General features: G+C 47.5%; 1 protein-coding gene across 1 annotated transcript in view; it reads right to left on the bottom strand.

The window, feature by feature from the left end:
• LOC147613894 (RNA-directed DNA methylation 4-like) overlaps nt 1-27,719 on the bottom strand; it is a 50,902-nt gene extending 23,183 nt beyond the window's left edge. The window contains exons 1-2 of the mRNA XM_086781896.1: nt 27,446-27,719; nt 27,193-27,279 (exon numbers count right to left, since the gene is read on the bottom strand). Of these exons, the coding sequence (XP_086638022.1) occupies nt 27,193-27,279; nt 27,446-27,584 (226 nt within the window). The 5' untranslated portion in view covers nt 27,585-27,719. The remainder of the gene's footprint in view (nt 1-27,192; nt 27,280-27,445) is intronic.
• Nucleotides 27,720-27,832: the final 113 nt, after the last annotated feature.

Genomic DNA, 27,832 nt, shown 5'->3' with positions numbered 1-27,832 from the left:
CAGGACTAGCCTCAAAGAATGTCCATGGCTAATCTTGCACATGACATCCCCCTCTGCTAAACTTGATGACAGGATTCCAACCTGCTCTTGGATGACTCTCATCATCCCATTCTGTTCCCAAAGTCCCTCTATCATTGAAACCAATCCCGTCAAGTGGGAAGACTCCGTTGGACACCCACACGCGTAATAGCACAACTTTAAAACCACAATTTGAAATGGACAACTTAATACAACTTGAAATTGAAATGAAATGAAAAGATGGACACCAGCACTGGGGCCGGAACGGGCCGACCCCCCCCCTCAATATATGATATATTTATTGGGAGTATTTAACAAATACAATGCTCCATGGGTTCCAAGAACCAGATGATGTCCATGTACATATGAATACAATACCAAACAAATAGGTTCGAAGTCGACGATCGAAGTAGATGCTCGAAGCAGAACGACCACTGAGTGGTCCAGTCTCTACCGTCCTGTGCTTTCACTCGACTCCGCGGAGAGCGCCTCACTGGTGTTCCGAGACCACACACAAACAGGCGCTCTCGTACTAGCGCCTGGCTATCCCGATCTCAGCACCTTTGGACCGAGGTTCTCCAATAGAGCTTGGACTACCCGGCACTGAACGGGTGTTGCCGTGGAGAGAGTCCCTTATCAGATTTATAACAAAATACTTTACTTAAATCTGAAAATTCACTTACTTGTGGATTGTAGTTGGAAGACCAAAATTCATGGTGTCAGTACGCAGTTACTTGAGAGAAACACCATGATGCAGCAGCATGTTGAGAGAAGTGGCTGCCTGGAGTAAAGTATAGCCTTTTGGCTACAGGAGCCCAACCATCAACAGGAGGAGCAGCAGCTACGCATAAAAGGTACAGCCGCCTGAGAAGAAGTACATACTATGGACAGCCGCCTACTCGAGCACAGCCTGCTGGTGGTAGACAAAAAAAAAAGGCCTAGCTGCAGGATACAGCGTGTTGGAGATGTTCACACAGCCTGCTGGTGATGAATACACAACCGGCTGCTGCGCAGTGCAGCAACTAGTAGTGCAGCTGCCCAAGAGAGAAACGCCATGGGCTGGTGATCATGCGCACAGCCGTCTAGGGGGCAGTTCAGAAGTCGCCTGGGTGTGCAGAGAATACAGCTGCCTGTTGGAGGATTAGCGCAGTCACCTGAAGCATGTACAGCCACCAGCAACGATGGAAGAGATGGCCGCCTAGTTATACAGAAACGCAGCCAGCAGCCTTAGAAGCAGTCGCCAGCTGTAGAGGTAAAGCATGCGCCGTCTGTATGGGAGAGGCAGCATTCACAGTGGGAGAGGCAGCATGCGCAGCCTGTATGGGAGAGGCAGGTGAAGCGCACAACCGCCTGGGAAACATGCGATGGAACAATCTGAAGAAAGCGTGGAAATGAACGCCCAGCTATCCTTCACGAAGGGTGATGGCTCTTTTTTATAAAATTTAAGGTGGAGTTGCACTATTGTGTTGGCTGGCTCCCCACGTTTGCATGTGGGTGGCCAGTTCCAAGGGGGTTGGGTAGGTGACCCACCCACACACACACACTTTAAGTGGGGCTCCCCACCTTGGCCCCTAAGTGGGTGCCCAAAGGGGGTGCCCACTTTTAAGTGGGTGTGAACATGTAACCTTATAAATCAAAAGGTTAGAAATAAAAGTATTAAACTAACATGTTCAATATACTTACCACCTGTTCACATGCACCAAAACTCGTCAGAAGACAGAGCAGACTTCACGACTCACTGGCAAGCGTCCCCGCCCAGTAAGTAACACGTCAAGCACGCAAACACAAAAATACAAGTCATGCGAAAACAGTTTCAAACATGCAAAACATGTGTGCATGTGCAAATAGTATCATGGACATATCTCCCGTTCATGGAACAAGTACAAAATATCTGTCGGCACAAAAATGGCACGACGTAAAACATAAAAACCTGGTCTTCCTATGGAGTGACAGTCCCATAGGTAAGACACAATATGCAAAGTCTCTTTATGGAGTGACAGTCCCATAGGCAAAACACGGCACAAATACTGGTTCTTCCATGGCGTGACAATCCCATGGGTCGAACACAGTCCAGATCATACACGGGTGGCACCAGTCTGGCTCCCGTCCATACGACACCATCCTGCTAACACGGGTGGCACCAGTCTGGCTCCCGTCCATGTCAGCAAAATACTGCCCTCTTCACATGAGACACCGGCCTGGCCTCAAGTGAACGAGACGCAAAAACTGGAGATGGACCAAATGGTCGGCCAATGTAATATGCGGAAGCTTCGAAGAAGGATCGGTACTTCAAAACTCAGAAATCAGCACTCTTTTCGCGACGGAATTAACGCACAAACTGAAAGGAGATGTGCAGAAAATAGAGAGAGAAGGGGGAGATGGAGAGGACACAGTATTGGGTCCCAATTACCCTCTATAGGGCCCCCACCACGGATGGTGTATTTGCTTTATTAGAATGATGTAAATCTGAAAACAAATACGAAAACTTGACCTTTTCTTGGCTGGAAAATCCTGCCCTTGACCTTCAGTCTTTCACCCCTTTGCGTTAGCAACTTCTTGGCTGTCCTGGCCCTTGTTTGCTTGATGCACTTGGTGAATTATGAGATGCCTTCATTGATTCTTGGCTGGAGTATTTATACTCCCTTTATCATCCACTCGGCCAGCTTTATTAAGCCTCACGACCATGTCTTTAGTAATATTGTGCTTTCACACTATTGCAAACTGCTGGCCACTCTGCGCATGCCTGCTGGGACAGTGCCAGGCTGCTAGGCACTCTGCGCATTGGTGTGGGACTGCCCCCTACACCTGGCCGACCTGCTGGGTAGGGTTTCTAGCCCTGTTGGCTGCCTGTCCAGAAGCACTAGGGCTGGCCGACAGCCCTTCCAGCCCATGCCATGGCTGGTGGGCACAGCCTGGGCCCTCCTGGCCCCTTGGGGGGTGGTTCTACATCTCCCCCATGCCCACACTAAGAGTGCAAACCTTCGCACTGGGGTAGCCTTATGGGCTGGCCCCATCTCTACATGCAAACCTACATGCCCACAGAGGTCTGGCATCCAGTTGCAAACTAGATACACAGAACATCTGACATCATTCCAGAGGGAGACTCACAGCGCGGACTGGCACTGTTTCATGTGCAGGACAGTGCACACCTGACCTTGGACTCATGTGCAGGACAATGCACACCTGACCTCGGATGACTAAGATGGATCCCTGGCTGACTTGTCCCGGACTGGGCTCACATGGGACCAGTTCACCATCCCAGGTCCTGCACCTTCTATACAGAAATGTCTACATGGCATCCAAGTGCGGGATGTAGTCTTCTTTTAGCCCTAAACACTCTTGAAAACCTTCTGATGCAAAAACGCACCATCTGATGCAAAAACGCAGGTAGAGAGAGAGTAGAGAGAGAGAGTGAGAAGTGCTGGAAATTCAGTGTATACTATGGTACAAAAAGGTACACATCTGCAGCCCTTGGCTGCCTTCTTGAAAAGGTGGTAAAACACCCAAAATTCTGCCCTAGACTAGGACTCCTACTGACTAAAACCCCTAGTGGGCTGAATGATTAATTCTATGAGCACTTGGTGCCTTTTATAGGATTCTTGGACAAGGTAGGAGCTGGCCGACTGCTGGTCGGCCAATTCTGAATACATTAAATGACTTTTAATTCAGCCGACTTGGTTATCTTGCCTTGTCATCATGCGCCTTCAGCCACCTTGCTTCCTGGTACAGCCGACAGCTCCTGTACTCAGCCGACTGCCCCTGGTCTTTCTCCAAGTCCAACCTGTCCACTTCTGTATCTTGTGCTCCACACTCTGACTCTATCTGGTTCATACTATTTATCTCTTTGCCCCCTCTGGATCTAGCCCTGAGATTGTCCATGGCATCTATGATGCACATGACATCCCCCTCTGCTAAACTTGATGACGGGAATCCAACCTACTCTTGGATGACCGTCATCATCCCAATCCTGTCCCGAAGTCCCTCTGTCATCATCCATCCCTGGAAAACCTTTTTCTCTGAAAACCCGATCTGTTCTCCAAGGGTGCTGAAGTGTTATGTCCACGATCAGCAAGGTAAGTGGGCATCGTTTTTGCCTTTAGTTCAAGCTGTTTTGAATGACTCTTTTTCTTCAGCTATTGGTTGGCAGGACTCCATATGAGGCAGCGTTTGGAAGGCCTTTCCAGTCGTTAACCAAGACTTCGTCTTCAGTACCGGAGCCGAACAGAGTGACGGAGTCTTACCAGGAGATCCTAGAGTCCGTTAAAGACAGATTGGCTAAAGCGCAAGAGGCCTACACTCGACAGGCCAATAAAGACCGAAGGGACATGACGTTTTCGGAAGGGGATTGGGTGTATCTTCGGATTATGAAGCAAAGATTGAAGCAGGTGGGCAAGCGTTGCCCAAAGTTGTCTTTTAGGAGCTTCGGACCATTTCCCATCCGGAAAAAGATTAATGAGGTGTCTATGCAGTTAAAGCTCCCTCCGAGTTGGACTATGCACGATGTATTTCATGTCAGTTGGTTAAAGCCATATGCAGGTCCACCCCCTTCAGAGGTCAAAGACGAAGCGGAACCAGACATTATTGATGAAGCACAAGTAATGGTTCCAGAACAGATCCTTCTGCACCGTTTCAAACATGGCTCAGGCCGAAGACTACGACAGTTTCTCACGAAGTTTCAGGACCGAGGAACTCATGAAGCGGTATGGCTCGACAAAGAATTTTTCGAAGACTATCCGGCATTATTGACGGATTATTTGGAGGCTATGCAGCTTCCGTCAAGTTAAGCAGAAGGGGATGTCACGTGCACAGAAGGTGCAGGACCTGGGATGGTGAACTGGTCCCATGTGAGCCCAGTCTGGGACAAGTCAGCCAGGGATCCATCTCAGTCGTCCGAGGTCAGGTGTGCATTGTCCTGCACATGAAACAGTGCCAGTCCGCGCGCTGAGTCTCCCTCTGGAATGATGTCAGATGTTCTGTGTATCTAGTTTGCAAAACTGGATGCCAGACCTCTGTGGGCATGTAGGTTTGCATGTAGAGATGGGGCCAGCCCATAAGGCTACCCCAGTGCAAAGGTTTGCACTCTTAGTGTGGGCATGGGGAAGATGTAGAACCACCCCCCAAGGGGCCAGGAGGGCCCAGGCTGTGCCCACCAGCCATGGCATGGGCTGGAAGGGCTGTCAGCCAGCCCTAGTGCTTCTGGACAAGCAGCCGACAGGGCTAGAAACCCTACCCAGCAGGTCGGCCAAGTGTAGGAGGCAGTCCTTAAGCTTAGCCTGCAAGTGGCTTATGAGCGGAAAGTTTGGAATACCTGGCTCACACTTAATGGTCACCGGGGTGTTTGACACATTCCGATCGATCTGGAACGTGTGCTTGTCCCACTTGACATCAGGAAGAAACTTGTGAAACCTCTGGATACCCAAAATTATGTCTGCTCCTACAAGAGGGGCAACCATAAAGTCACGCACAAACTCTATGCCCTGAATCACTAACTTAGCACCTAGAGCTTCATACTTGACGCTCGTTGTCATACCTATGCTAAAACCCTCAACTTGTTTGTCCACCGGAGTCAGCTCGAAACAGGCACGCCTAGCGGCCTGTTCCGTGATCACATCCTCCGTGCTGCCACTGTCAAACAAGACGACGACTCTCTGGCCACCTATGTAGCCAAAGGACTTGAGCAATTCGTTGCGCTCATACTCCTAGTCATGGGTGCCCTTCTGCTTATCTTCGAGCTCCCGGCTAATAATTGCTCCAACTGAAGCACCGGGGGTTGAAGAACTAGGGGTAGCCGCTGGGGTCTGTGTGGGAGCTGTGCTCACCACGGAAGCTGTGGAGGCGGCGGCGGCCTTTGGAGGCTTCTTTGTACAATCCCGAGAAGTATGGCCTTTTGTGTGACAAAAGAAACATCTACCCTCCTTCTTGTACTGAGAAAGCTCCTCAGCACTCAACTTGCCACCTGTCTTGCCTGCCTCTGCTTTCTAGTCTGGAGTAAGCTTAGACGCATTGTTCGAGTTCTTGGAGCCAGATGCTCCAGGGCTCTGTCCTGGGGAAGACCCCATCTGGTTCTGGCTTTTGCCCCCCGAGGCGTTAGCCTTGGGAGAAGCCGGCTGGGAAGTCTTGGGCTTGCCACCATTGTGTTTCATTTCTGCACTCTGCGCAAGCGAGAGTGTGTCCTCAAAGGTGGCTGGCCTAAACATACGCACCTCCCATTGGATTTGCGTGTCCAGGCCATACAAAAACTGCCCTTTCTTGTCCATATCAGATAAGCCTAATTGCAGACACAAGGTCGAAATTTTATTGGCAAACTGAAGGACTGGTTGCGCGTTCTGACGCGCTCCCCTGAACTCGTCTTCGAGTCGCTCAAGGTAGTGGGGCGGTAGAAACCGCTACTTAAGGTCGCAGACGAACTCGTCCCACACATAAGCTGCCATACCTGCTCTGGTGTGGGCATGAGCCCACTGAGTCCACCAAGGAATGGCCTCACCTTCCAAGTACCAACTAGCTAAGATCACTTTGTCAGTATCTGTTTTCCTAACTGCGGCAAAGTAAGCTTCAAATTGATGTAACCATGAATAAAGAGTAGTGGGATCGAGTTTACCATTATACTTACTGAAATTCATTTTCTCGGGAAAATGATTCGAGGGCGCCGCCGGTGTCAATCTGGCGTCCAAAGCTCTGAGGTAACGCTCGTGTTCCACTCGTCGCATGGCGTCGTCTTCTCGTTGTCGAATCTCCAATGCACGCATCTGCATCTCAAGCAAGGAGCTTGGCTGCGGTTGTGACCCCGCGAGAGGGTCCCTGTGACGAGGATCTGGTATCTGGGATACGGAAGGGGAGGGAGGAGGAGATGGAAAACGCGACGCTGGAGAGCGAGAACGCTCCTCCAGAGCCAAAATCCGCGCCTTCTGCTCATCCAACTTGGTTGTCTGGTCTGCGATTGCTCGCATCATCTGCTGGAACATGTCTGTGACACTCAAGCCGGGTGCTCTAGCTGGGTTGCCTGGTGCACTCTGGTCCCATGGTTCTGGTTCTCTGTCGTCGCCGAAACTCGCCATAGCGGGAAAATGCAATTCCTTTCCGGAACGCAATCTGACCATCCACTATCTGTGTGGGAGACTTCGTGAGGCTTCCGGAGGCTATGAACCAACCGTCCTTCGAGGGACAGGAGTCACTCCAAAAGGGGTAGTCCACCGGCGTCTAAAAACCAACCACACGAGCGAGAAAATTTTCTGGTTTTCTTTGCTGAATCTTTGTCCTTGAAGTAAGCTCTGATACCACTGTAATATGCGGAAGCTTCGGAGAAGGATCGGTACTTCAAAACTCACAAATCAGCACTCTTTTCGCGACGGAATTAACGCACAAACTGAAAGGAGATGTGCAGAAAATAGAGAGAGAAGGGGGAGATGGAGAGGACACAGTATTGGGTCACAATTACCCTCTGTAGGGCCCCCACCACGGATGGTGTATTTGCTTTATTAGAATGATGTAAATCTGAAAACAAATACAGAAACTTGACCTTTTCTTGGCTGGAAAATCCTGCCCTTGACCTTCAGTCTTTCACCCCTTTGCGTTAGCAACTTCTTGGCTGTCCTGGCCCTTGTTTGCTTGATGCACTTGGTGAATTATGAGATGCCTTCATTGATTCTTGGCTGGAGTATTTATACTCCCTTTATCATCCACTCGGCCAGCTTTATTAAGCCTCACGACCATGTCTTTAGTAATATTGTGCTTTCACACTATTGCAAACTGCTGGCCACTCTGCGCATGCCTGCTGGGACAGTGCCAGGCTGCTAGGCACTCTGCGCATTGGTGTGGGACTGCCCCCTACACCTGGCCGACCTGCTGGGTAGGGTTTCTAGCCCTGTTGGCTGCCTGTCCAGAAGCACTAGGGCTGGCCGACAGCCCTTCCAGCCCATGCCATGGCTGGTGGGCACAGCCTGGGCCCTCCTGGCCCCTTGGGGGGTGGTTCTACATCTCCCCCATGCCCACACTAAGAGTGCAAACCTTCGCACTGGGGTAGCCTTATGGGCTGGCCCCATCTCTACATGCAAACCTACATGCCCACAGAGGTCTGGCATCCAGTTGCAAACTAGATACACAGAACATCTGACATCATTCCAGAGGGAGACTCACAGCGCGGACTGGCACTGTTTCATGTGCAGGACAGTGCACACCTGACCTTGGACTCATGTGCAGGACAATGCACACCTGACCTCGGATGACTAAGATGGATCACATGGGACCAGTTCACCATCCCAGGTCCTGCACCTTCTGTACAGAAATGTCTACGTGGCATCCAAGTGCGGGATGCACGTGACAGCCATTTGGTGACATCCCCCCGGGCTTCTAAAGAGTTGTCCTCAACTGAAAAGCCTCAAGATATGCCTGCAACAACTGTGGGTAATCAACAAAATAGTCCTCATTTACCTACTTGGCATCAATAGGCAAATAATTCTTAAACTTCACAAGGTATCTCCTGGAAAGCTTTCCTGCAGGTAGCTTTCGCTCCTTGTGAAAAACAATCTATTCTGGCTGGAGGATCTGTTAGAAGTCATCTCCTGTCTAGTTTTATACACCAGGGCCTTTGTTGTGGGTGTGCCCGCCCTTATGAGGTGTTTTATCATTTTTCCCCACTCTCCACATTTTTCCCCTATTTTTCCCATTTTTTATGTGGCTTGGGAGGCAGCCTTGAGTTGGCAGGAGGATCCATTTGCTGGCCGACTACATCAGATGTGTGTACTCGAGCTGGCCGATTGTACTTGATGCAGTCGTGGACCCTCAGTGCTGGCCGACTGGCTGCATGGTGCTGGCCGACTGATGCTGCAGTCGTGGAGCTTTTTTCAGCAGGCCGACTGCTCATCTGGAGGCATATAAATAGGCCCCCAGTCCCCATACCATTTGTGTATCATATCGGGATCTTCTTGTGTATATAGAGCAGAGTTACACGCCTGCTTCTCTCTCTCTCTCGTACTGTATTTTTTCTGCATGCGTTTTGCTCTAGTGTTCCCAGATCTGGTCATCATCTCCGCTGCGTATTCTGACATGGTATCAGAGCCCTAGGCTCTAGATAGTTCTTGGGATTTGTGTGAGCAAGAGGGGGATTGTTGTGTGGCTGATTGGTGGACTGTTTTGGACTGTTCGGGAAGAGGAGAAGCAAGAGGACGGCGGGCTGATTTGCTGGACAGCCACTTGCAGGTATTAGTTCTTCTTTGTTCCCACCCACCCACCCTTTTCAGAGTACATCCCCGCAATGGCAGATCTGTTTGAGATGGCCGAGAGGCATGTGAAGATCCCGACACTCCCCACGTTCCCGGTGGACCGTCAGTTGGACGGGACCAACTACGGCATATGGAAGGTTATGATGGAATCTGTTCTGGAGTCTTACGACCTCGCTGATTTCATCGTTGTTGGTGTTCCATGGCCGGAAGTAGAGGAAGGGGAGTTACCGTCGATCCGGAAGGACCGGGAGGCTCAGACACAGATGTGGGATCGTGTCAACGCCAGGGTCCGTTCGTTTATTTTCCTCAACTGCACACCAAAGGTAATCAATCATGTAAAGCATATGACGCTGGCCAGAGGTATATGGCAGCATTTGGCTTCTCTTTATAACAGGGTATCGCCCATGAGGAGGATTTCCTTGGAAGTACAGATGCGGGTTATGGGCCCTGCAAAGTCGTCGACGATGCGGGAGCATATTAACAAGCTGCAAGCTCTTCAACAGGAAGTTCTTCAGGCTGGGAAGGAGATATCGTCAGAGGACATGGCCATAACGTTGCTGTCGCACTTGCCCTCTTCGTACTCAGCATTTTACTCGTCTTTGATTACCAGTGGCAGGCTCAGCACCATCACGTGGGAGGAGCTTGTGCCCATGGTCCTGGACCACGAGGAACGATTCACGAACCCTCCTCGGGGTGGAGGTTCAGAGGCCTTAACTGGCCAACGGTCGAAAGGCCGAAACTCGGGCAAAGGGAAGGCTTCATCGAAGAAGTCTTCTGAGAAGAAGTCCGACGCTGACCGCAAGAAACTGAAGGCAGAGAGGACCTGTAATGATTGTGGCGAGAAAGGCCACTATTGGAGGCAGTGTCCCAAGCGAAAGACCGAGAAGGGTGAAGATTCCTCAGTAGCAATCATGAAGACTCCGGCTTTTGTACACCTGGAGGTGATGGACACCGATGTTTCATTTTCTTCAAGCAGGGAGGAGATTGGAGGACTCTCTGCAACGGATACTCGGGAGTGGATTCTCGATAGTGGTGCTTCCAGGCACATGACTCCTTCCCGTTCTGGTTTACAGGATCTCTGCTTACCTACTTCAGGCCCAGGAGCAGTTTTCCGAAGCAGTAAGAGGCAGTCATCTTTTGCCTTGTCGCGGACAGAGGCAGAGTACCGGGCTGTTTGTGATGCTGCTTGTGAGGTGGTGAGGATGCAGAGGTTGCATTGCAGGTTTGGGCTTCCACTGGAGGAACCCATGGTCATCCAGAGGCACTTTGTTCGTGAACAGATCGTTGCTGATGACATCATGCTAGAGTTCTGTTCGACGGAGGACAATACGGTGGACCTCTTCACAAAGTCGCTCTCTCAGGATTTGCTCAGGCAGCACCCCAGCTCCCTGTGGTTGGTTTCACAGCCAGGAGCTGAGAAGGGGTGTTAGAAGTCATCTCCTGTCTAGTTTTATACACCAGGGCCTTTGTTGTGGGTGTGCCCGCCCTTATGAGGTGTTTTATCATTTTTTCCCTATTTTTTCCATTTTTTCTGTGGCTTGGGAGGCAGCCCTAAGTTGGCAAGAGGATCCATTTGCTGGCCGACTACATCAGATGTGTGTACTGGAGCTGGCCGACTGTACTTGATGCAATCGTGGACCCTCAGTGCTGGCTGCATGGTGCGGGCCGACTGATGCTGCAGTCGTGGAGCTTTTTTTCAACAGGCTGACTGTTCATCTGGGGGCATATAAATAGGTCCCCAGCCCCATACCATTTGTGTATCATATCGGGATCTTCTTGTGTATATAGAGCAGAGTTACACGCCTACTTCTCTCTCTCTCTCTCGTGCTGTATTTTTTCTGCATGCGTTTTGCTCTAGTGTTCCCAGATCTGGTCATCATCTCCGTTGCGTATTCTGACAGGATCTCCTCAAGCTCTTCAATCTCTGGCGGATCTTCTGTGTGACAGGCGCATCAGGATCTGGCCCCACATATTTCCAAAATAGACTCACATGAAAAGCATTGTGAATCTTCTAGTGACTAGGCAAAGCAAGCCTGTATGACACTTCATTGATCTTTTGAATCACCTTGAAGGGTCCATAATAGCGAGGAGAAAGCTTAGGATATGATCCTTCTCGTCTTGGCCTCTTCCGAAGCCTAGCCTTCTCAAATTTCAGCAAAACCCAATCACCTTCTTTGACTTCCATGTCCCTTCTATGCTTGTCAGCAACCATTTTATGCTTATCCTGAGATCTTGCAATGGTTGTCCGCACCTGACCAAAGGCTACATCCAAATCACGAACATATTCATCAGCTGCAAAAATCTCATCCTTGGTACGAAGGATGGGTGGCAATACCACTCTGCCATAGATAATCTCAAACGGAGCCTTTCCCGTGGAAGCATGGATTGTATTGTTGTAGGCAAATTCAACAAGTGGAAGATACTTCTCCCATGCAGTCTTTTGATCTGCCACATAACACTTCAACAAATCCAACACGGCTGAATTTGCAGCTTCACTGTCATGTGCATCAGCAATGCCATGGACCTTCTCAGGGCTAGATCCAGAAGAGGCAAACAGATAAAGATTATGAACCAGTAGAACCAGAAGGTAGGAGCTTCAGGTGACTCATCTGAGGTGGACATGGAGCAAAGCATGATCAGATGGCTGTCGGCTGCAGGGCAGTGGATGCTGGCTGCCAGAGGAGCTGTCGGCTTACGTCAGCAGAGGGGTGGGCAGCATGCGCATCAAAGACAAGGACCAGCAGTCGGGCAGGGCAAAAAGGGGATTGTTTAGACATGGAACTGGCCGACCAGCAGTCGGCCAGCATAAAGTGTCAAAAATCCCATATAAAAAGGGCTCCTTGCTCCTTGTTTTAGGCATTCTCTCCCACTAGGGGATTGGATCCTTAGAGGTCCCATAGGGGACAGATTTTAGGGTTAACCACCTTTTTATGAAGGCAGCCAAGGGCTGCAAGATATGTACCTTTTTGTACCATAGTATATACTGAAATTCCAGCACTTCTCACTCTCTCTCTCTACTCTCTCTCTACCTGCGTTTTTGCATCAGATGGTGCGTTTTTGCATCAGAAGGTTTCCAAGAGTGTTTAGGGCTGAAAGAAGACTCCCCAGAGCTTCCGCGTGTTACATTGGTATCAGAGCATCAGGCTCAGCAAAGCTAAACGCTGAATCAGTCCCAGATGATGGTGTACAGGTCCAAGGTACAGGAAAGTACACGGATTCGAAGCCCAAGGCGGGAACACAGATCGGGAAGAACTCCCAAGAGGTTTGTTGGTGGTGTTCCACAGTGCCAGATGGGGATGGCAGTTCCGTGAGCCAGATGGGTTCTAAGGGAACGGTCCCAAGGGAGGTTGATCCTCCAAGGGTGATGTGAGAGTGCCAGACTCAGTTCCAGGAACGAAGACCAAGACGGTGTTCAGAGCCAGGGCAGGAATGGATTGTGGACTAGAGGAAGACCAGATGCATAGATCTTCATCAGAGACAGAGTGGTTTGGAGAACAGATCGGATTTTCAAAGAAAAAGGTTTGCCAGGGATGGAAGGTGACAGAGGGACTTCGGGACAGGATTGGGATGATGACAGTCATCCAAGAGCAGGTTGGATTCCCGTCATCAAGTTTAGCAGAGGGGGATGTCATGTGCATCAGCAATGCCATGGACCTTCTCAGGGCTAGATCCAGAAGAGGCAAACAGATAAAGATTATGAACCAGTAGAACCAGAAGGTAGGAGCTTCAGGTGACTCATCTGAGGTGGACATGGAGCAAAGCATGATCAGATGGCTGTCGGCTGCAGGGCAGTGGATGCTGGCTGCCAGAGGAGCTGTCGGCTTACGTCAGCAGAGGGGTGGGCAGCATGCACATCAAAGACAAGGACCAGCAGCAGTCGGGCAGGGCAAAAAGGGGATTGTTTGGACATGGAACTGGCCGACCAGCAGTCGGCCAGCATAAAGTGTCAAAAATCCCATATAAAAAGGGCTCCTTGCTCCTTGTTTTAGGCATTCTCTCCCACTAGGGGATTGGATCCTTAGAGGTCCCATAGGGGACAGATTTTAGGGTTAACCACCTTTTTATGAAGGCAGCCAAGGGCTGCAAGATATGTACCTTTTTGTACCATAGTATATACTGAAATTCCAGCACTTCTCACTCTCTCTCTCTACTCTCTCTCTACTTGCGTTTTTGCATCAGATGATGCGTTTTTGCATCAGATGATTTCCAAGAGTGTTTAGGGCTGAAAGAAGACTCCCCAGAGCTTCCGCGTGTTACATTCACTTTGGCCATCCGTTTGGGGATGATAAGCTGATGAAAACTCAAGTTTAGTACCCATGTTATCAAATAAAGCCCTCCAAAAGAGGCTCGTAGTCCTGGGATCTCTATCCCCAACAATGGGTTTAGGCATACCATGATGCTTGAAAATATTAGCAAGAAAAAGTTTTACAATATGATCAGCTTTAATGGTTTTCTTGACGGGCAAGAAATGAGCTTGCTTGCTAAACCTGTCCACAATGGTCCAAATAGCATCATTTCCATGCTGGGATCTAGGCAAATCCATAATAAAATCCATAGTAATACTTTCCCAAGGTTGCGAGGGAATAGGCAATGACTGAAGCAAACCTGGAGGTTTTTGCCTATCAAATTTCACCTTTTGGCAAGTAATACATGCACGTACATAAGCCTCAATGTCTTTTCGCATGCTTGGCCAAAAGAAATGCCTCTGAATCATGCGTGTAGTAGGCATAATACCTCTATGACCAGCATAAGGTGGAGCGTGACATTCGTCCATAACCTTTGGACGCAAATCCTTCACCACACATAGGCAATTATCCTTCATAAGATAACCCTCGTTGATAACATAAGAGGCATGTGAATGACCAGCCATCAAATCAGTCCATATATGGCAAAAATCAGCATCCAAATGGTACAAATCTCGCATAGCAGATAAGTCTCCATGAGAGGCCACTGAGACTGCAGTTACATAAGGCCTCCTGGATAGTGCATCGGCCACCACATTTTTCTTTCTTAGAGTATGCACAATCTGAAAATGAAACATGGAAAGAAAATTTGCCATTCTCATCTGCTTCTCTGAAAGCTTTGTTTGAGATAAAAAGTATCTCAAGCTTTGATGATCTGTCTTGACTACAAATTCAGCCCCAAGAAGATAATGTTTCCATATCTTTAAGGCATGAATTACAGCCAAGAGCTCTTTCTCATAGATATCCATATGAAGCTCAGCATCATGCAAACGACGGCTCTCGTATGCAACTGCATGCCCTTCTTGATTTAGGACAGCTCCTATACAATCACCACAAGCATCACATAACGAATGACTTGTGCAAGTCAAGAACAATCAAAACTAGACCACATATAATAGCATGCTTGAGCTGCAAGAAAGCATCATGTTCCTTTGAAGTCCATTTGAAAGTGATTTTCTTCTTTGTGAGATCATGTAGAGGAGTGGCTATCATAGCAAAATGCCTTATGAAACGCCTGTAATACGAACATAATCCCAAAAAACTACGTACTTGATGTACGTTTTGCCATTCGGGCCAATTCCGAATAGTCTCTATCTTTGCAGGATCCATTGTAACTCCATCTTTGGATACAATATGACCCAGACAATGAATCTCTGAAAGGAAGAACTCGCTTTTCTTGGCATTAATGAAAAGTTTATGCTTCCGCAACTCTTCGAACACTGTGACCAAATGAGTTCTGTGTTCCTGCTCATTCTTGGAGAAAACCAAGATATCATCAAAGAATACTCCTGTGAATTTGCGATGGGGTCGGAATATCCTATCCATCATACGATTAAACGTAGCAGGAGCATTGGTGAGACCAAAAGGCATTACCAAAAATTCATATAATCCGAAGGCTGTCCTGAATGCAGTTTTATGGACATCTTGTGGCACCACTCGTATTTGGTGATAACCACTCTTCAAATCAAGTCTGCTAAAACAAGCCGAACCATCAAGCTTATCCAAGATATCATCAATACGCGGAATTGGGAATCTATTCTTGATGGTAAGCTTGTTTAAAGCTCTATAGTCGACACACATACGGAATGAGCCATCCTTCTTTTGAACAAGAAGCACAGGAGAGCAGTAAGGTGAGGAACTGGGCTGAACCAAACCTTTCTCTAAAAGCTCGTTTACCTGCTTCATGATCTCTTCTTGTTGTGCAGCACTCACTCGGTATGCGGGTTTATTAGGTGGAGAACTACCTGGCACAAGATCTATGCGGTGATCTTCGGGCCTTTGGGGAGGTAATTCTCCTGGCAAAGTATCAGCAAAACAGTCATTGAATGCATAAAGAAAATTCAGCCTATCATTAGACATAGCATCCACATTTTGATGACTTGGTACAAGGCTATCACGCACAAAAACCAAGTACGCAGAAAGACTCTTTTTGATTGCTTTATTAATTTGGATGTGTGATACAAGTGGGATGGAAATCCCTTCTTTGCCAGCATCAATAAAATGCATGCGGCCTTTATGCATAAAAGAAATCATATTAGACTTGTAGTCTTTGCGGGGCTCAAGCCTATGGTGCCACGGCTTGCCCAACAATACATCACATCCATTTAGTGGAGCAACTAGGAAATGTTCATTATCAAGGTAGCCCTGGATATGGATGCGCAACTTCCCTATCAATGGGGTAACCTGCACCTCCTTACCAATAAATGCAGCTTCGGCTTCAATCTGAGGTCCCATGTTCTCAACCTCAATACCCAATGCAGCTGCCGTTTGCATAGAGATGAAGTTATCGGTTGCACAGTCATCAAACATGAATAATGCGGACTGATTCTTGATTTGTCTCCAAGCCTTGCAAACCATTCGCTCTTTTGCATCATGACTTGTATTTCATTGCACATCAGGAATTGCATGTACATTAGCCTTGGTCTGCTTGTCCTCGTGCTTAGGTTTGCGGTCAGGACATTGTCGAAACATGTGGTCTTCGCTACCACAAGAAAAGCATTTTCCATCCTTGGCATATTGCTCTCTTTGCTCCAGGGTTAAGCCGAATTTGTTCTTCCTTGGGTCCTGATCTTTAGATGTGTTATTTTCAGCTTTACCACCCTTGTAGGTCTCCCGGAAGTTCTTTTTAGGTGGCTGTGAGCTGTTGCAAAGTATGTTTCAGGTGCAATTCAATGCCCGAACGATATGCTAGTGATAGTCCGGAGCGAAACTTCCTCTTTCTTTCATCCTCAGTGATTTGCATAAAGGGAGTTACTTCCAGCAACACTTTCCAGACCTTGTTAACATATTGTTACACGCTTTCATTATCTCTTTGCTCCAGCCTGTTCCACTTTTGAGTGAGAGTTTGCTCCGCATTTGGTGGCAAAAATTGAGCATAGAATCTGTCTTTAAATTCCTTCCAGGTGCAAATGGGATCCTTGGTGATTTTTTCAGTGATCCACTTATGAGCAACAGTCCCTTTCAAAAACATGCCAGCATGGCGTACTTTAGACTTTTCGGTGAAGTCCTCATCGCTAAAAGCAATGTCGAACTGTGCCACAAATGCTAACACTTTAGAAGCATCATGCTCTCCATGAAAGACATCAAACTTAACAGATTTGTCACCTGCTTTAAAATCCTTGAGCTTTCTGGCATGAGGCTCATGGTCTTCTCTTTTTCTTTTCCCCTTATCCAACGGGGCAGCCCTATCTGCATCGGCTCCATGGGCCGTCATAGAAGTTTCATGAGGCACGGTGGCATGTGCTCCACGAACTTGAAACTTAGATGCATGTGACTTACCTGCATAAGGCATTGTCTCTCCATGAGACAACTCAGAAGGCAAAATTTTTCTAGTGGCAGCAGACCTGTCACCCTTACCAAGAGATACATGTCTTGAATGCATGTGACTTTCATGCCCTCCATGAGCACTAGCATACATATATCTGTCAGGCTTTGTGCCTTGTGGAGAAGATGCATGTCGAGAGGTGACTGTCTATGACATGTGAGAGCTTAGGACCGTAGTAATCACAACCTTAGTCTAACTAAACTGCACTTAATGATGTTTAAGAGATAGACAAATAGGTGTCAATGCAATGCAGCTATATTAGATGAATGAATGCGGTTACAATGAGATCTAGATGGATCTATACTGCTGAATATGCTGCCTATATGCTGAATATGCTGAATGAACTGATGTCCACTATCTTTCCCTTGTCTCCTGGGAAGGAAACGCTGAAGGGAGGCTTTGGAACAGATGTTATGCTGACCTGATTATGAAACGCAGATGCGTTTGCAGATCTGATGGGCTGATGATGATGCGTTACTGCATATGCTGATGCGTTGGCTGGAAATGCTACTCCCAAAGCTTCCTGGAGGAGATGCGTTGGAGAACACACTGCTGAATGCTGCTATGATGAGCTTGAATGGCTGAATAGAGAGGCGCCTGTATATATATGCATGAATGCTGCTGGTCGGCCAGCATAAGGGCTGTCGGCCAGATGCCATGTCCACAACTGCTGTCGGCCAGATGCCATGTCCACAACTGCTGTCGGCTGCCCCATAAATGCCTGAAAAATGCCTATAAAATTGCATAAATGCCAGTAAAATACCTGATGATGCTAATGATGCTAAAATGATGCCATGTCACTGTACACCTGAATGGTGTGCACGTGACATTCCCCGCTGCTAAACTGTTGCTGGGTGGTATACCTGGCAACCTTCGACTCCTCTGTGATCCTTCTCCTCCGAACCACTGCCCTGCTGCCGAGACTGAGGCCGTCTGCAGGAGTAAAATCCTTTGAGCCAAGACTCTATGTACTGCGGGAACTGAACGGCAAATACCTGAGTCACCCCTGACCTGCCTCTGGAAACCTTTCACCTACCATCTCCGTCGTACCTGAAGCTCTGAACCTCCTGAGGCGATGTTGGAGCAAACTTCCGTCTTCTGTGGAAGAGAAACCCCCTGCCGCTGCCAGTTGAAGTCCAAAACTTATGTCCTCCTTTGATGATGGATGTCATTCTTCCCTGAGAGTTCATGGGCAACATGTATGCAAGACTGACTGCTAAGATGACTACTATGCAAGCCATGTGCAACCCTATATGCTGTGCAGGAATGCAGATGGATGGGTTACTGATGCAGACCTAAGGGAAAATCCCTAAGGGTGGCTTGCAAAATTTTGAGAACGGGGTTTAACTGTGCGGAAGCGATAAAAATGATGACTGACTGAATGACTGATGAACTGAACATGCTCTAAGGCTGGTTACCCTGTAACGCTCTGATACCAATGTGACATGTGAGAGCTTAGGACCGTAGTAATCACAACCTTAGTCTAACTAAACTGCACTTAATGATGTTTAAGAGATAGACAAATAGGTGTCAATGTAATGCAGCTATATTAGATGAATGAATGCGGTTACAATGAGATCCAGATGGATCTATACTACTGAATATGCTGCCTATATGCTGAATATGATGAATGAACTGCTGTCCACTATCTTTCCCTTGTCTCCTGGGAAGGAAACGCTGAAGGGAGGCTTTGGAACAGATGTTATGCTGACCTGATGATGAAACGCAGATGCGTTTGCAGATCTGATGGGCTGATGATGATGTGTTACTGCATATGCTGATGCATTGGCTGGAAATGCTGCTCCCAAAGCTTCCTGGAGGAGATGCGTTGGAGAACACACTGCTGAATGCTGCTATGATGAGCTTGAATGGCTGAATAGAGAGGCGCCTGTATATATATGCATGAATGCTGCTGGTCGGCTAGCATAAGGACTGTCGGCCAGATGCCATGTCCACAACTGCTGTCGGCTGCCCCATAAATGCCTGAAAAATGCCTATAAAATTGCATAAATGCCGGTAAAATACCTGATGATGCTAATGATGCTAAAATGATGCCATGTCACTGTACACCTGAATGGTGTGCACGTGACACTGTCACCTCATCCTTTTGCATAAAAGATTTCAGCCTTTGAGATGCGGGATCTCCATGCTTCAAACGAGGTGGATTTCTGAATTTCAGCTCTCCGTCGTCCCCCTCTTTGATATCACCTTTGCGGAGGAGGTAGGCAAGTGCCAACTCCCTTGGCTTCTTGCCCACTTCCCGTGCCATAGACTCAAAAGTTACATCTACCATTGCATCAGCCTTCCTAGCTTCAATGGCACTTTGCAGATGGGGATCTTCATGCAAAAACTTTAACTCTTGCTCTTGTGCCTGCAAAAGTTTTCTCATATGTTCCATTTCAGAACTCATTGCATCAGGCTCTTGTTCAAGCATAACTGTCTTTCCTGGAGACAGTTGACCCTTTGATTCACTATCATTAACCCTTTCAAGGGGCTTGTGCCTTCCTCGCAGAGCATCAAACCCACGAGAAGCACTAGATGGACCCCTCGAATTTGGCACTTCCAAAGGGTTGCCTTGGCTGTCCATTGTGTTTAAGTGTGCTAAAAGCGGGGTGTCCAGTACACAGGTTCGTTTCCCCACTAGGAAGAGGGAAACAACCATGCTCTGATACCAATGAAACCGATCCCGTCAAGTGGGAAGACTCCGTTGGACACCCACACGCGTAATAGCACAACTTTAAAACCACAATTTGAAATGGACAACTTAATACAACTTGAAATTGAAATGAAATGAAAAGATGGACACCAGCACTGGGGCCGGAACGGGCCGACCCCCCCCCCCCTCAATATATGATATATTTATTGGGAGTATTTAACAAATACAATGCTCCATGGGTTCCAAGAACCAGATGATGTCCATGTACATATGAATACAGTACCAAACAAATAGGTTCGAAGTCGACGATCGAAGTAGATGCTCGAAGCAGAACAACCACTGAGTGGTCCAGTCTCTACGGTCCTGTGCTTTCACTGGACTCCGCGGAGAGCGCCTCACTGGTGTTCTGACACCACGTACAAACGTTCCGACACCACGCACAAACAGGCGCTCTCGTACTAACGCCTGGCTCTCCCGATCTCAGCACCTTTGGACCGAGGTTCTCCAATAGAGCTTGGACTACCCGGCACCAAACGGGTGTTGCCGTGGAGAGAGTCCCTTATCAGATTTATAACAAAATACTTTACTTAAATCTGAAAATTCACTTACTTGTGGATTGTAGTTGGAAGACCAGAATTCATGGTGTCAGTACGCAGTTACTTGAGAGAAACACCATGATGCAGCAGCATGTTGAGAGAAGTGGCTGCCTGGAGTAAAGTATAGCCTTTTGGCTACAAGAGCCCAACCATCAACGGGAGGAGCAGCAGCTACGCATAAAAGGTACAGCCGCCTGAGAAGAAGTACATACTGTGGACAGCCGCCTGCTGGAGCACAGCCTGCTGGTGCTAGACAAAAAAAAAAGGCCTAGCTGCAGGATACAGCGTGTTGGAGATGTTCACACAGCATGCTGGTGATGAATACACAACCGGCTGCTGTGCAGTGCAGCAACTAGTAGTGCAGCTGCCCAAGAGAGAAACGCCATGGGCTGGTGATCATGCGCACAACCGTCTGGGGGGCAGTTCAGAAGTCGCCTGGGTGTGCAGAGAATACAGCCGCCTGTTGGAGGATTAGCGCAGTCACCTGAAGCGTGTACAGCCACCAGCAACGATGGAAGAGATGGCCGCCTAGTTATACAGAAACGCAGCCAGCAGCCTTAGATGCAGTCGCCAGCTGTAGAGGTAAAGCATGCACCGTCTGTATGGGAGAGGCAGCATGCACAGTGGGAGAGGCAGCATGCGCAGCCTGTATGGGAGAGGCAAGTGAAGCGCACAACCGCCTGGGAGAACATGCGATGGAACAATCTAAAGAAAGCGTGGAAATGAACGCCTAGCTATCCTTCACGAAGGGTGATGGCTCTTTTTTATAAAATTTAAGGTGGAGTTGCACTATTGTGTTGGCTGGCTCCCACATTTGCATGTGGGTGGCCAATTCCAAGGTGGGTTGGGTAGGTGACCCACCCACACACACACTTTAAGTGGGGCTCCCCACCTTGGCCCCTAAGTGGGTGCCCAAAGGGGGTGCCCACTTTTAAGTGGGTGTGAACATGTAACCTTATAAATCAAAAGGTTAGAAATAAAAGTATTAAACTAACATGTTCAATATACTTACCACCTGTTCACATGCACCAAAACTCGTCAGAAGACAGAGCAGACTTCACGACTCACTGGCAGGCGTCCCCGCTCAGTAAGTAACACGTCAAGCAGGCAAACACAAAAATACAAGTCATGCGAAAACAGTTTCAAACATGCAAAACATGTGTGCATGTGCAAATAGTATCATGGACATATCTCCCGTGTCCCATAGGTAAGACACAGTTCCAGGCACGAGTCTCCCTATGGAGTGACAGTCCCATAGGCAAAACACGGCACGAATACTGGTTCTTCCATGGCGTGACAATCCCATGGGTCGAACACAGTCAAGGTCATACACGGCTGGCACCAGTCTGGCTCCCGTCCATACGACACCATCTTGCTAACACACGGGTGGCACCAGTCTGGCTCCCATCCATGTCAGCAAAATACTGGCCTCTTCACATGAGACACCGGCCTGGTCTCAAGTGAACGAGACGCAAAAACTGGAGATGGACCAAATGGTCGGCCAATTGGTGACAGTCATCCCATCCATCTCTGGCAACCCTTTTCACTGAAAACCCGGCCCGGTCTGCAAAACCACTCTGACTCTAAATAAGATCTATGCATCTGTACCATCCAGTCCCCAATCTGTTCCTGCCATGTCTCTGAACACCGTCTTGGTCTTCATTCTTCAGAAATGAGTCTGGCACTCTCACTCCACCCCTTGGAGAATCATCCTCCCTTGGGACCGTTGCCCGAAAACCTTTCTGGCTCACAGGACTGCCATCCCCTTTGGGCTTTGTGGAACACCACCAACCAACCTCCTGGGAGCTCTTCCCGATCTTGTGTTCCTTGCCTTGGGCTTCGACCTGTGCACTTTCCTGTACCTTGGACCTGTACACCTTCATATGGGACTGAATCAGTGTTTAGCCTTGCTGAGCCTAATGCTCTGATACCAATGTTACATGCGGAAGCTCTGAGAGTCTTCTTTCAGCCCTAAACACCACTTAGAACATGCTGATGCAAAAACGCAAACAGAAGAGAGAGTAGAGAGAGAGAGAGCTGGAAATTCAATATATTCATATGGTACAAAAAGGTACCTCTAAATCTGCAGCCATGGGCTGCCTTCCATGAAAAGGTGGAAACACCCAAAACAATCCTAAATGTTGGACCCACTCCATAAGGGAGTGAATGAATACAACAATGAGCAAACATGCCTATTTATAGGCTGGAAAATCACTGATGGTGTGGCCGACTGCTGGTCGGCCAGGTTCAAGTCCAAAAAATCATGTGATATGCAGCCGACAGGTTCATTAGTCTATTCTTATGCTGGCCGACAGCAACACCACCTCTTCCATCAGATATCCTCCTGCCAAAACAGCATAACATGCTCCTAAATTCTGGTTCTAACTGATTCTTAATTCCTTCTTTATCTGTTGCCCTTCAGGACTAGCCTCAGAGAATGTCCATGGCAAATCTTACACATGACACTGCTGTAGGCTGATTGTACTTGCACACGTGTGATGTACCTGTTGTACCTGAATTGTACCTGTTGTACCTGAATTGTACTTGCTGTACCACGTGCCTCATGTTTCTTATTTGTGTAAACCTAAAATTTGTTAAATTAGTGTGGTTAGTTTTTTCCTACGTGGTGGTGCTAACCGTGCCCTCAGAACTTCTAAGAGCCAATGACTCTCACATCACCCTTGGAGGATCAACCTCCCTTGGGACCGTTACCTCAGAACCTATCTGGCTCACGGAACTGCCATCCCCATCTGGCACTGTGGAACACCACCAACAAACCTCCTGGGAGTTCTTCCCGATCTGTGTTCCCGCCTTGGGCTTCGAATCCGTGTACTTTCCTGTACCTTGGACCTGTACACCATCATCGGGGACTGTATCAGTGTTTAGCTTTGCTGAGCCTGATGCTCTGATACCAATGTAACACGCGGAGGATTTTGCCCAGCTATTCATTCGGCATTGGTATCCGATTGGCGGGATTCCTAGAACCATAGTGTCCGACCGAGATGCCAAGTTTACTAGTCATTTTTGGAGGGCATTGTTTGATAATTTTGGTACTAAGTTGAATTTTTCCAGTGCATTCCACCCACAGACAGATGGCCAGACAGAGATATACAACCAGTTGGCCTTTGATACCACGCAAAGTTCCCTCCACGGTGTACCCCTTTGCCTGTGTTATTACGGGCGTGCCTTTGCCTGTGTTAGTACGGACGTGCCTGTTGGTGCACAGTCCCCCGGAAGACCAATGAAAGGCAGGTGTGCACCCAGTGAAGGGGGGAGTGTGCCTATGATTTGGAACTTCTTCAACTCTCCAAACTTCATCGGCAAGTACCCAATTTGTTTGAGTTGTATTCACTCCATGTGAGGAGAAATCTGGCCTATTGGACCGTGACACTTGTATATATAAATACTCCAAGAAATACAAATGTATTGAGGGGGGAGGCGGCTCTTTCCGGCCCCAGTGCTGGTGTCAAGTGTTATTGGTCATTTTGAGTTTTAATGAAACTAATAATGTCCATTGTTGATATAAGTTAAGTGTTCTAAAAATGTGTATTTTGTCTTCTGATTTGTAGGCCTCCAGTAGTGAGCGGTTACACCCTTTGAGGCTTATTTTGGTAGCGACCAGATGTCTCCCATTTCCGTGTGTTTGGGAGTGATGCATATGTTCACATTCCAAAGAAGCACAACGGGAAGCTTGACTCAAAGTCCCAAAAGCTTGTTTTTGTGGAATATAACTCTCTTTCCAAAGGATACAGGTTGTATGACCCGGAGCGGAACGAGGTTGTCGTCAGCAGAGATGTGGTTTTTGATGAGCATGTTCCAACTTCCACTGTTGATGAGCCGCCACTTCTTGGAGACCCAGACGAGTTGGTGTTTCCCCATTTTTCCTCACTTCCATGTATTTTTCCCATTTTTCCTAAGGTGTGGAGGGTTGTCGGCTCTCTTTTGATGCTGGCCGACTGCTATTCTGATACCCGACCTGTTCTGGTGTCCTAGCCGACTGGCCCTTTTTCACGCCGTGGGCACACGTGTCTAGTCGTGAGCTTTTGCTGCTATCGGCCTGTTTTAGGCTAGCCGACCAACAATCTGAGGCCATATAATATGGCCCCTAGCCCCCCACACTTCCTAGTTGTAGTTCCGGGATTTTCTTATGTGTATATAACAGAGTTACACAGCTTCTCTCTCTCACCTGCGTTTTGTTCTCTACAGCAGTTGTCGTTATTTCCGCTGTGCATTCTGACAAGGGTCACACCTTCTAGTCCCATGCTTTTGGCCCCTCCAGGACACAGGGTGGAGTATGCATTTCCATCAAGCAGCTATTGCCTACAATGGTTGACTCAGGCACCATTGTCATTGGGAGAGCTCAGTGGGTAACCATCAGGATTGGAGAGAACAGAGTGGGCTTTCTAAACATATATGCACCGAATGCCGCAATAGGCAGAGCCATTTTTTGGAGTACAATTCGCCAGTCCCTCCCATAGACGGATTTCTAGTGTATGGGTGGGAACTTCAACATGTTAAGAGATAGGGACTTCAACATGTTGAGTCAACAGAGAATAGACTCAGAGGTGGCATGGCTACACTTTCTGGAACATGGTACTTAGCTTGGGGGAGTTGATTCTAGCTTTGAGGGGACAGGACCCTTGGCATTTACATTTATTGGAGTTTGGTTGCAGTCCCGGGAGTCTATGCTTCTCGAGATCCGACAAGAGGAGTACAGGCCCTAACATGTTCAGATTAGACCGGTTCTATGTAGATAAGTGGGGTTGAGGATGTGATGGCATGATTGGTATTCTAGCAAGCACCACTTTCTCCAATCATGCACCGGTACAAGTGCCCACATCTATTGTAAAGTGGCCGAGCCAAGTTATCAAAGTGCTTTTGGACCAGGGTCAAGTACTATTCACGTGAATACCCTTTTTGCTAAGCGTCTATTATTGAAAGAATAGCAAATTATTAAAAATTATTACTCGTTTTAAAACAAGGAAAGCAACAACAAAGGCACGGTCAGTTTACTATTAAAAGGTAATTTGGGGACTAATTTGAACATAACAAGCGCTTGGTGCTTGCAAGGAGGCTGGTCGACTACTCCCAAGGATTCTCCTCAACAACTGGTCACCTCAGCTTGCAAGGAGGTAATCGACTACTCCCAAGGATTATCCTCGGTTGGTTGCCTCCATCTAGGGCTGATTTTGGACATTCTGGAGCAGGCTAAAATATTCCGACACACTTTCACAGAAGGAAAAGCTAAAAGAAAGCTGTTTTAGGGCTTTCAAGGCTGGAAATCGGATTTACAACTTAGTCCAAGTCTATATGAGTGTTGAAAGAACATGTACGCATGTTGTACGGACATACCCATACCAAGGCACGAGATCTAATATGTGACTATTTGGCTTCGAAACATCTTTGTTCAAGCACTTTTCAGCTATTTTCAAGCAATTTTCTTCTTCTTTTTTGCTTTCCGAATTGATTCGGGATCGTGGACAACTTATGGGACTGTCTTCACATGTATTATCATGGATATACAGTTGGACATTGAAGACGAGTTGGATTCCATAAGATTAAAGGACACCTACGAGGAAATCCTCTGTGCTTCATGGAAATATGTGGATCTACAAGCGTCCATGAAATTGTGGATATAGCTAAAAATATTGTTATTATATTTTGGATAACTTGGTGCTAAACTCATGAAGCACCCCCAAAGCTTGTATCATATAAATACTCCTTGGTGATATGGTGTAAAAGGAGGGAGGGGGGGGCGCTCATTTGGGTCCCAATGTGGTGGCCAATGGTTATATGTGCATGTGGACAAACTGTGTGTCTTTATTTTAAATAAAGTGTTTAATGCATTAATAATCTTGTGTGAGACCCCCATATATGTTACACAAAGAGCTTGGAGATTGCGTTGGTGGACATGGAGAAGAACCTACAAATGGACCAAATCAAAAGTGGAGCAAAGGTGTATGATTTGCCCCAATGCTCCAAGTTGATGAGAGGATGTCATATGCATCACCCACATGAGCACCACATGGACTTGCTGCCAGATTTTAGGCAAACTACGAGGCAGGACATGGCCCGATTTAGGTTGTTTTGGAAGCTCAATAGGTGCCTAGAACATGGACCAATAGTTGGGACACAAGTTGGGCACAATAAAGGGCATTTTCAATGTCTTTTTGGGGTCATAAAGAGCCTAGCCGATCTGAACCAACTTGCTATTCCTTCCCTATATAAAGGCATGAACCTTCAAATACAAAGGTTCCCAAGCCAAGACCAAGGGCAACAACAAGCAAGGCATTTGGATCACTACAAAGCTGTAAATCAGTAAGTCATCTTTGTATGCATCACTATATAGGTAAGCATAAGCAAGATCTAAGTCAAGATCCAAGGTTATCATTGTAGATATAGCATGTTTTGCAATATACAATAGATTAGGTCTCTCTCCTTCTCTATTGTGTCTTGCTTAATAGGATTAGCATTAATCTCTCATCTGCGTAGCATTAATCTATGTTTAAGTCTTCCACTACGTCACATGACTTACGACATGGTAATAAGCATATATACCATGGAGGGTTTTGATAAGTTGCTTTCCATGCCATCTTAAGGCTTGTGTGTCCCATGTCGGGGCATGGTAAACCGTATCTATAAGGCTTGGAAAGTCAATTTGGGGCTTGACTAACCATGTTTGGAAAGTTTGTGTATGTCATTTTGGGGCATGTTTTTCGCATAGTTTTCAGGCTTGGGAGTATACTTAAAATGTTGCCTAGGACTTGGCAAGCATGGTGACATGTGTACATGCTTAAGTAAGCATGTTTTTGATGTGAGAGCATTTTCGCATGTGATAGGTGAGCATGTTTTTGATATCTACAAAGGGCTTGTTAAGCATGTTCACAATGATGAGAATTAAGGAAAGAAAGCATACCAGGATGCTGGCTGTCCGAGTGATTGAGAGAGAAAGAAAGGAGTTCGGCTTCAAGGCGTTTGGTGGGTCGCTCAGACACTTCCAGCCCTGCAAAGCGCAGAGAGAGAAAGATCAATCGGTCACAAAACCATGCTTCAAGACATTGGGGGGGGGGGGGGGGGGCTTGATAAGAAAGACAAAAGTAAATTCACAAGGACTGAGTAGCAAAAGTTGCAAGAAGACACATGCAAAATGAAGGGCAATAGCAGGTTACAGAGAGATTCGATGGGGGGCTGGAGCCGCTTCCTCTTGATGCGAACCATCAAGGGCTTGCCCGAGTCCCCTTCTCCTGCTCCTGCTCCTGCTGAGGAGCAGCTCCTGCCTGCTTCAGCTGACTCCGCCTCCATTCTCATGCCGTTGTTGCAGCGATGGAGCGACTCAGCAATTTACTGTGTGAAAGAAAGTGAAACTCATATGATTAAAATCGAGAACAATCATTATTTAAGTGAAACTGAAATTTGAACTTTAGAGAATTGAAGGTTTAGCTTTTTTTTCCTGTTTTCTTTGTTCAAATGTTGGATCTGAGTACTTTGTAATAGTCCCTCTCACTCTCGATTAAGGATACTAGTACTCAGCCCGTGCGTTGCTACGGTATGTAAAA

Source organism: Cibotium barometz, chromosome 43 (genome assembly GCF_041138505.1).
Source record: "Cibotium barometz isolate CiBa-2024 chromosome 43, ASM4113850v1, whole genome shotgun sequence".
Lineage (NCBI taxonomy): Eukaryota > Viridiplantae > Streptophyta > Polypodiopsida > Cyatheales > Cibotiaceae > Cibotium > Cibotium barometz.
This window is presented reverse-complemented; position numbering and strand designations above follow the sequence as displayed.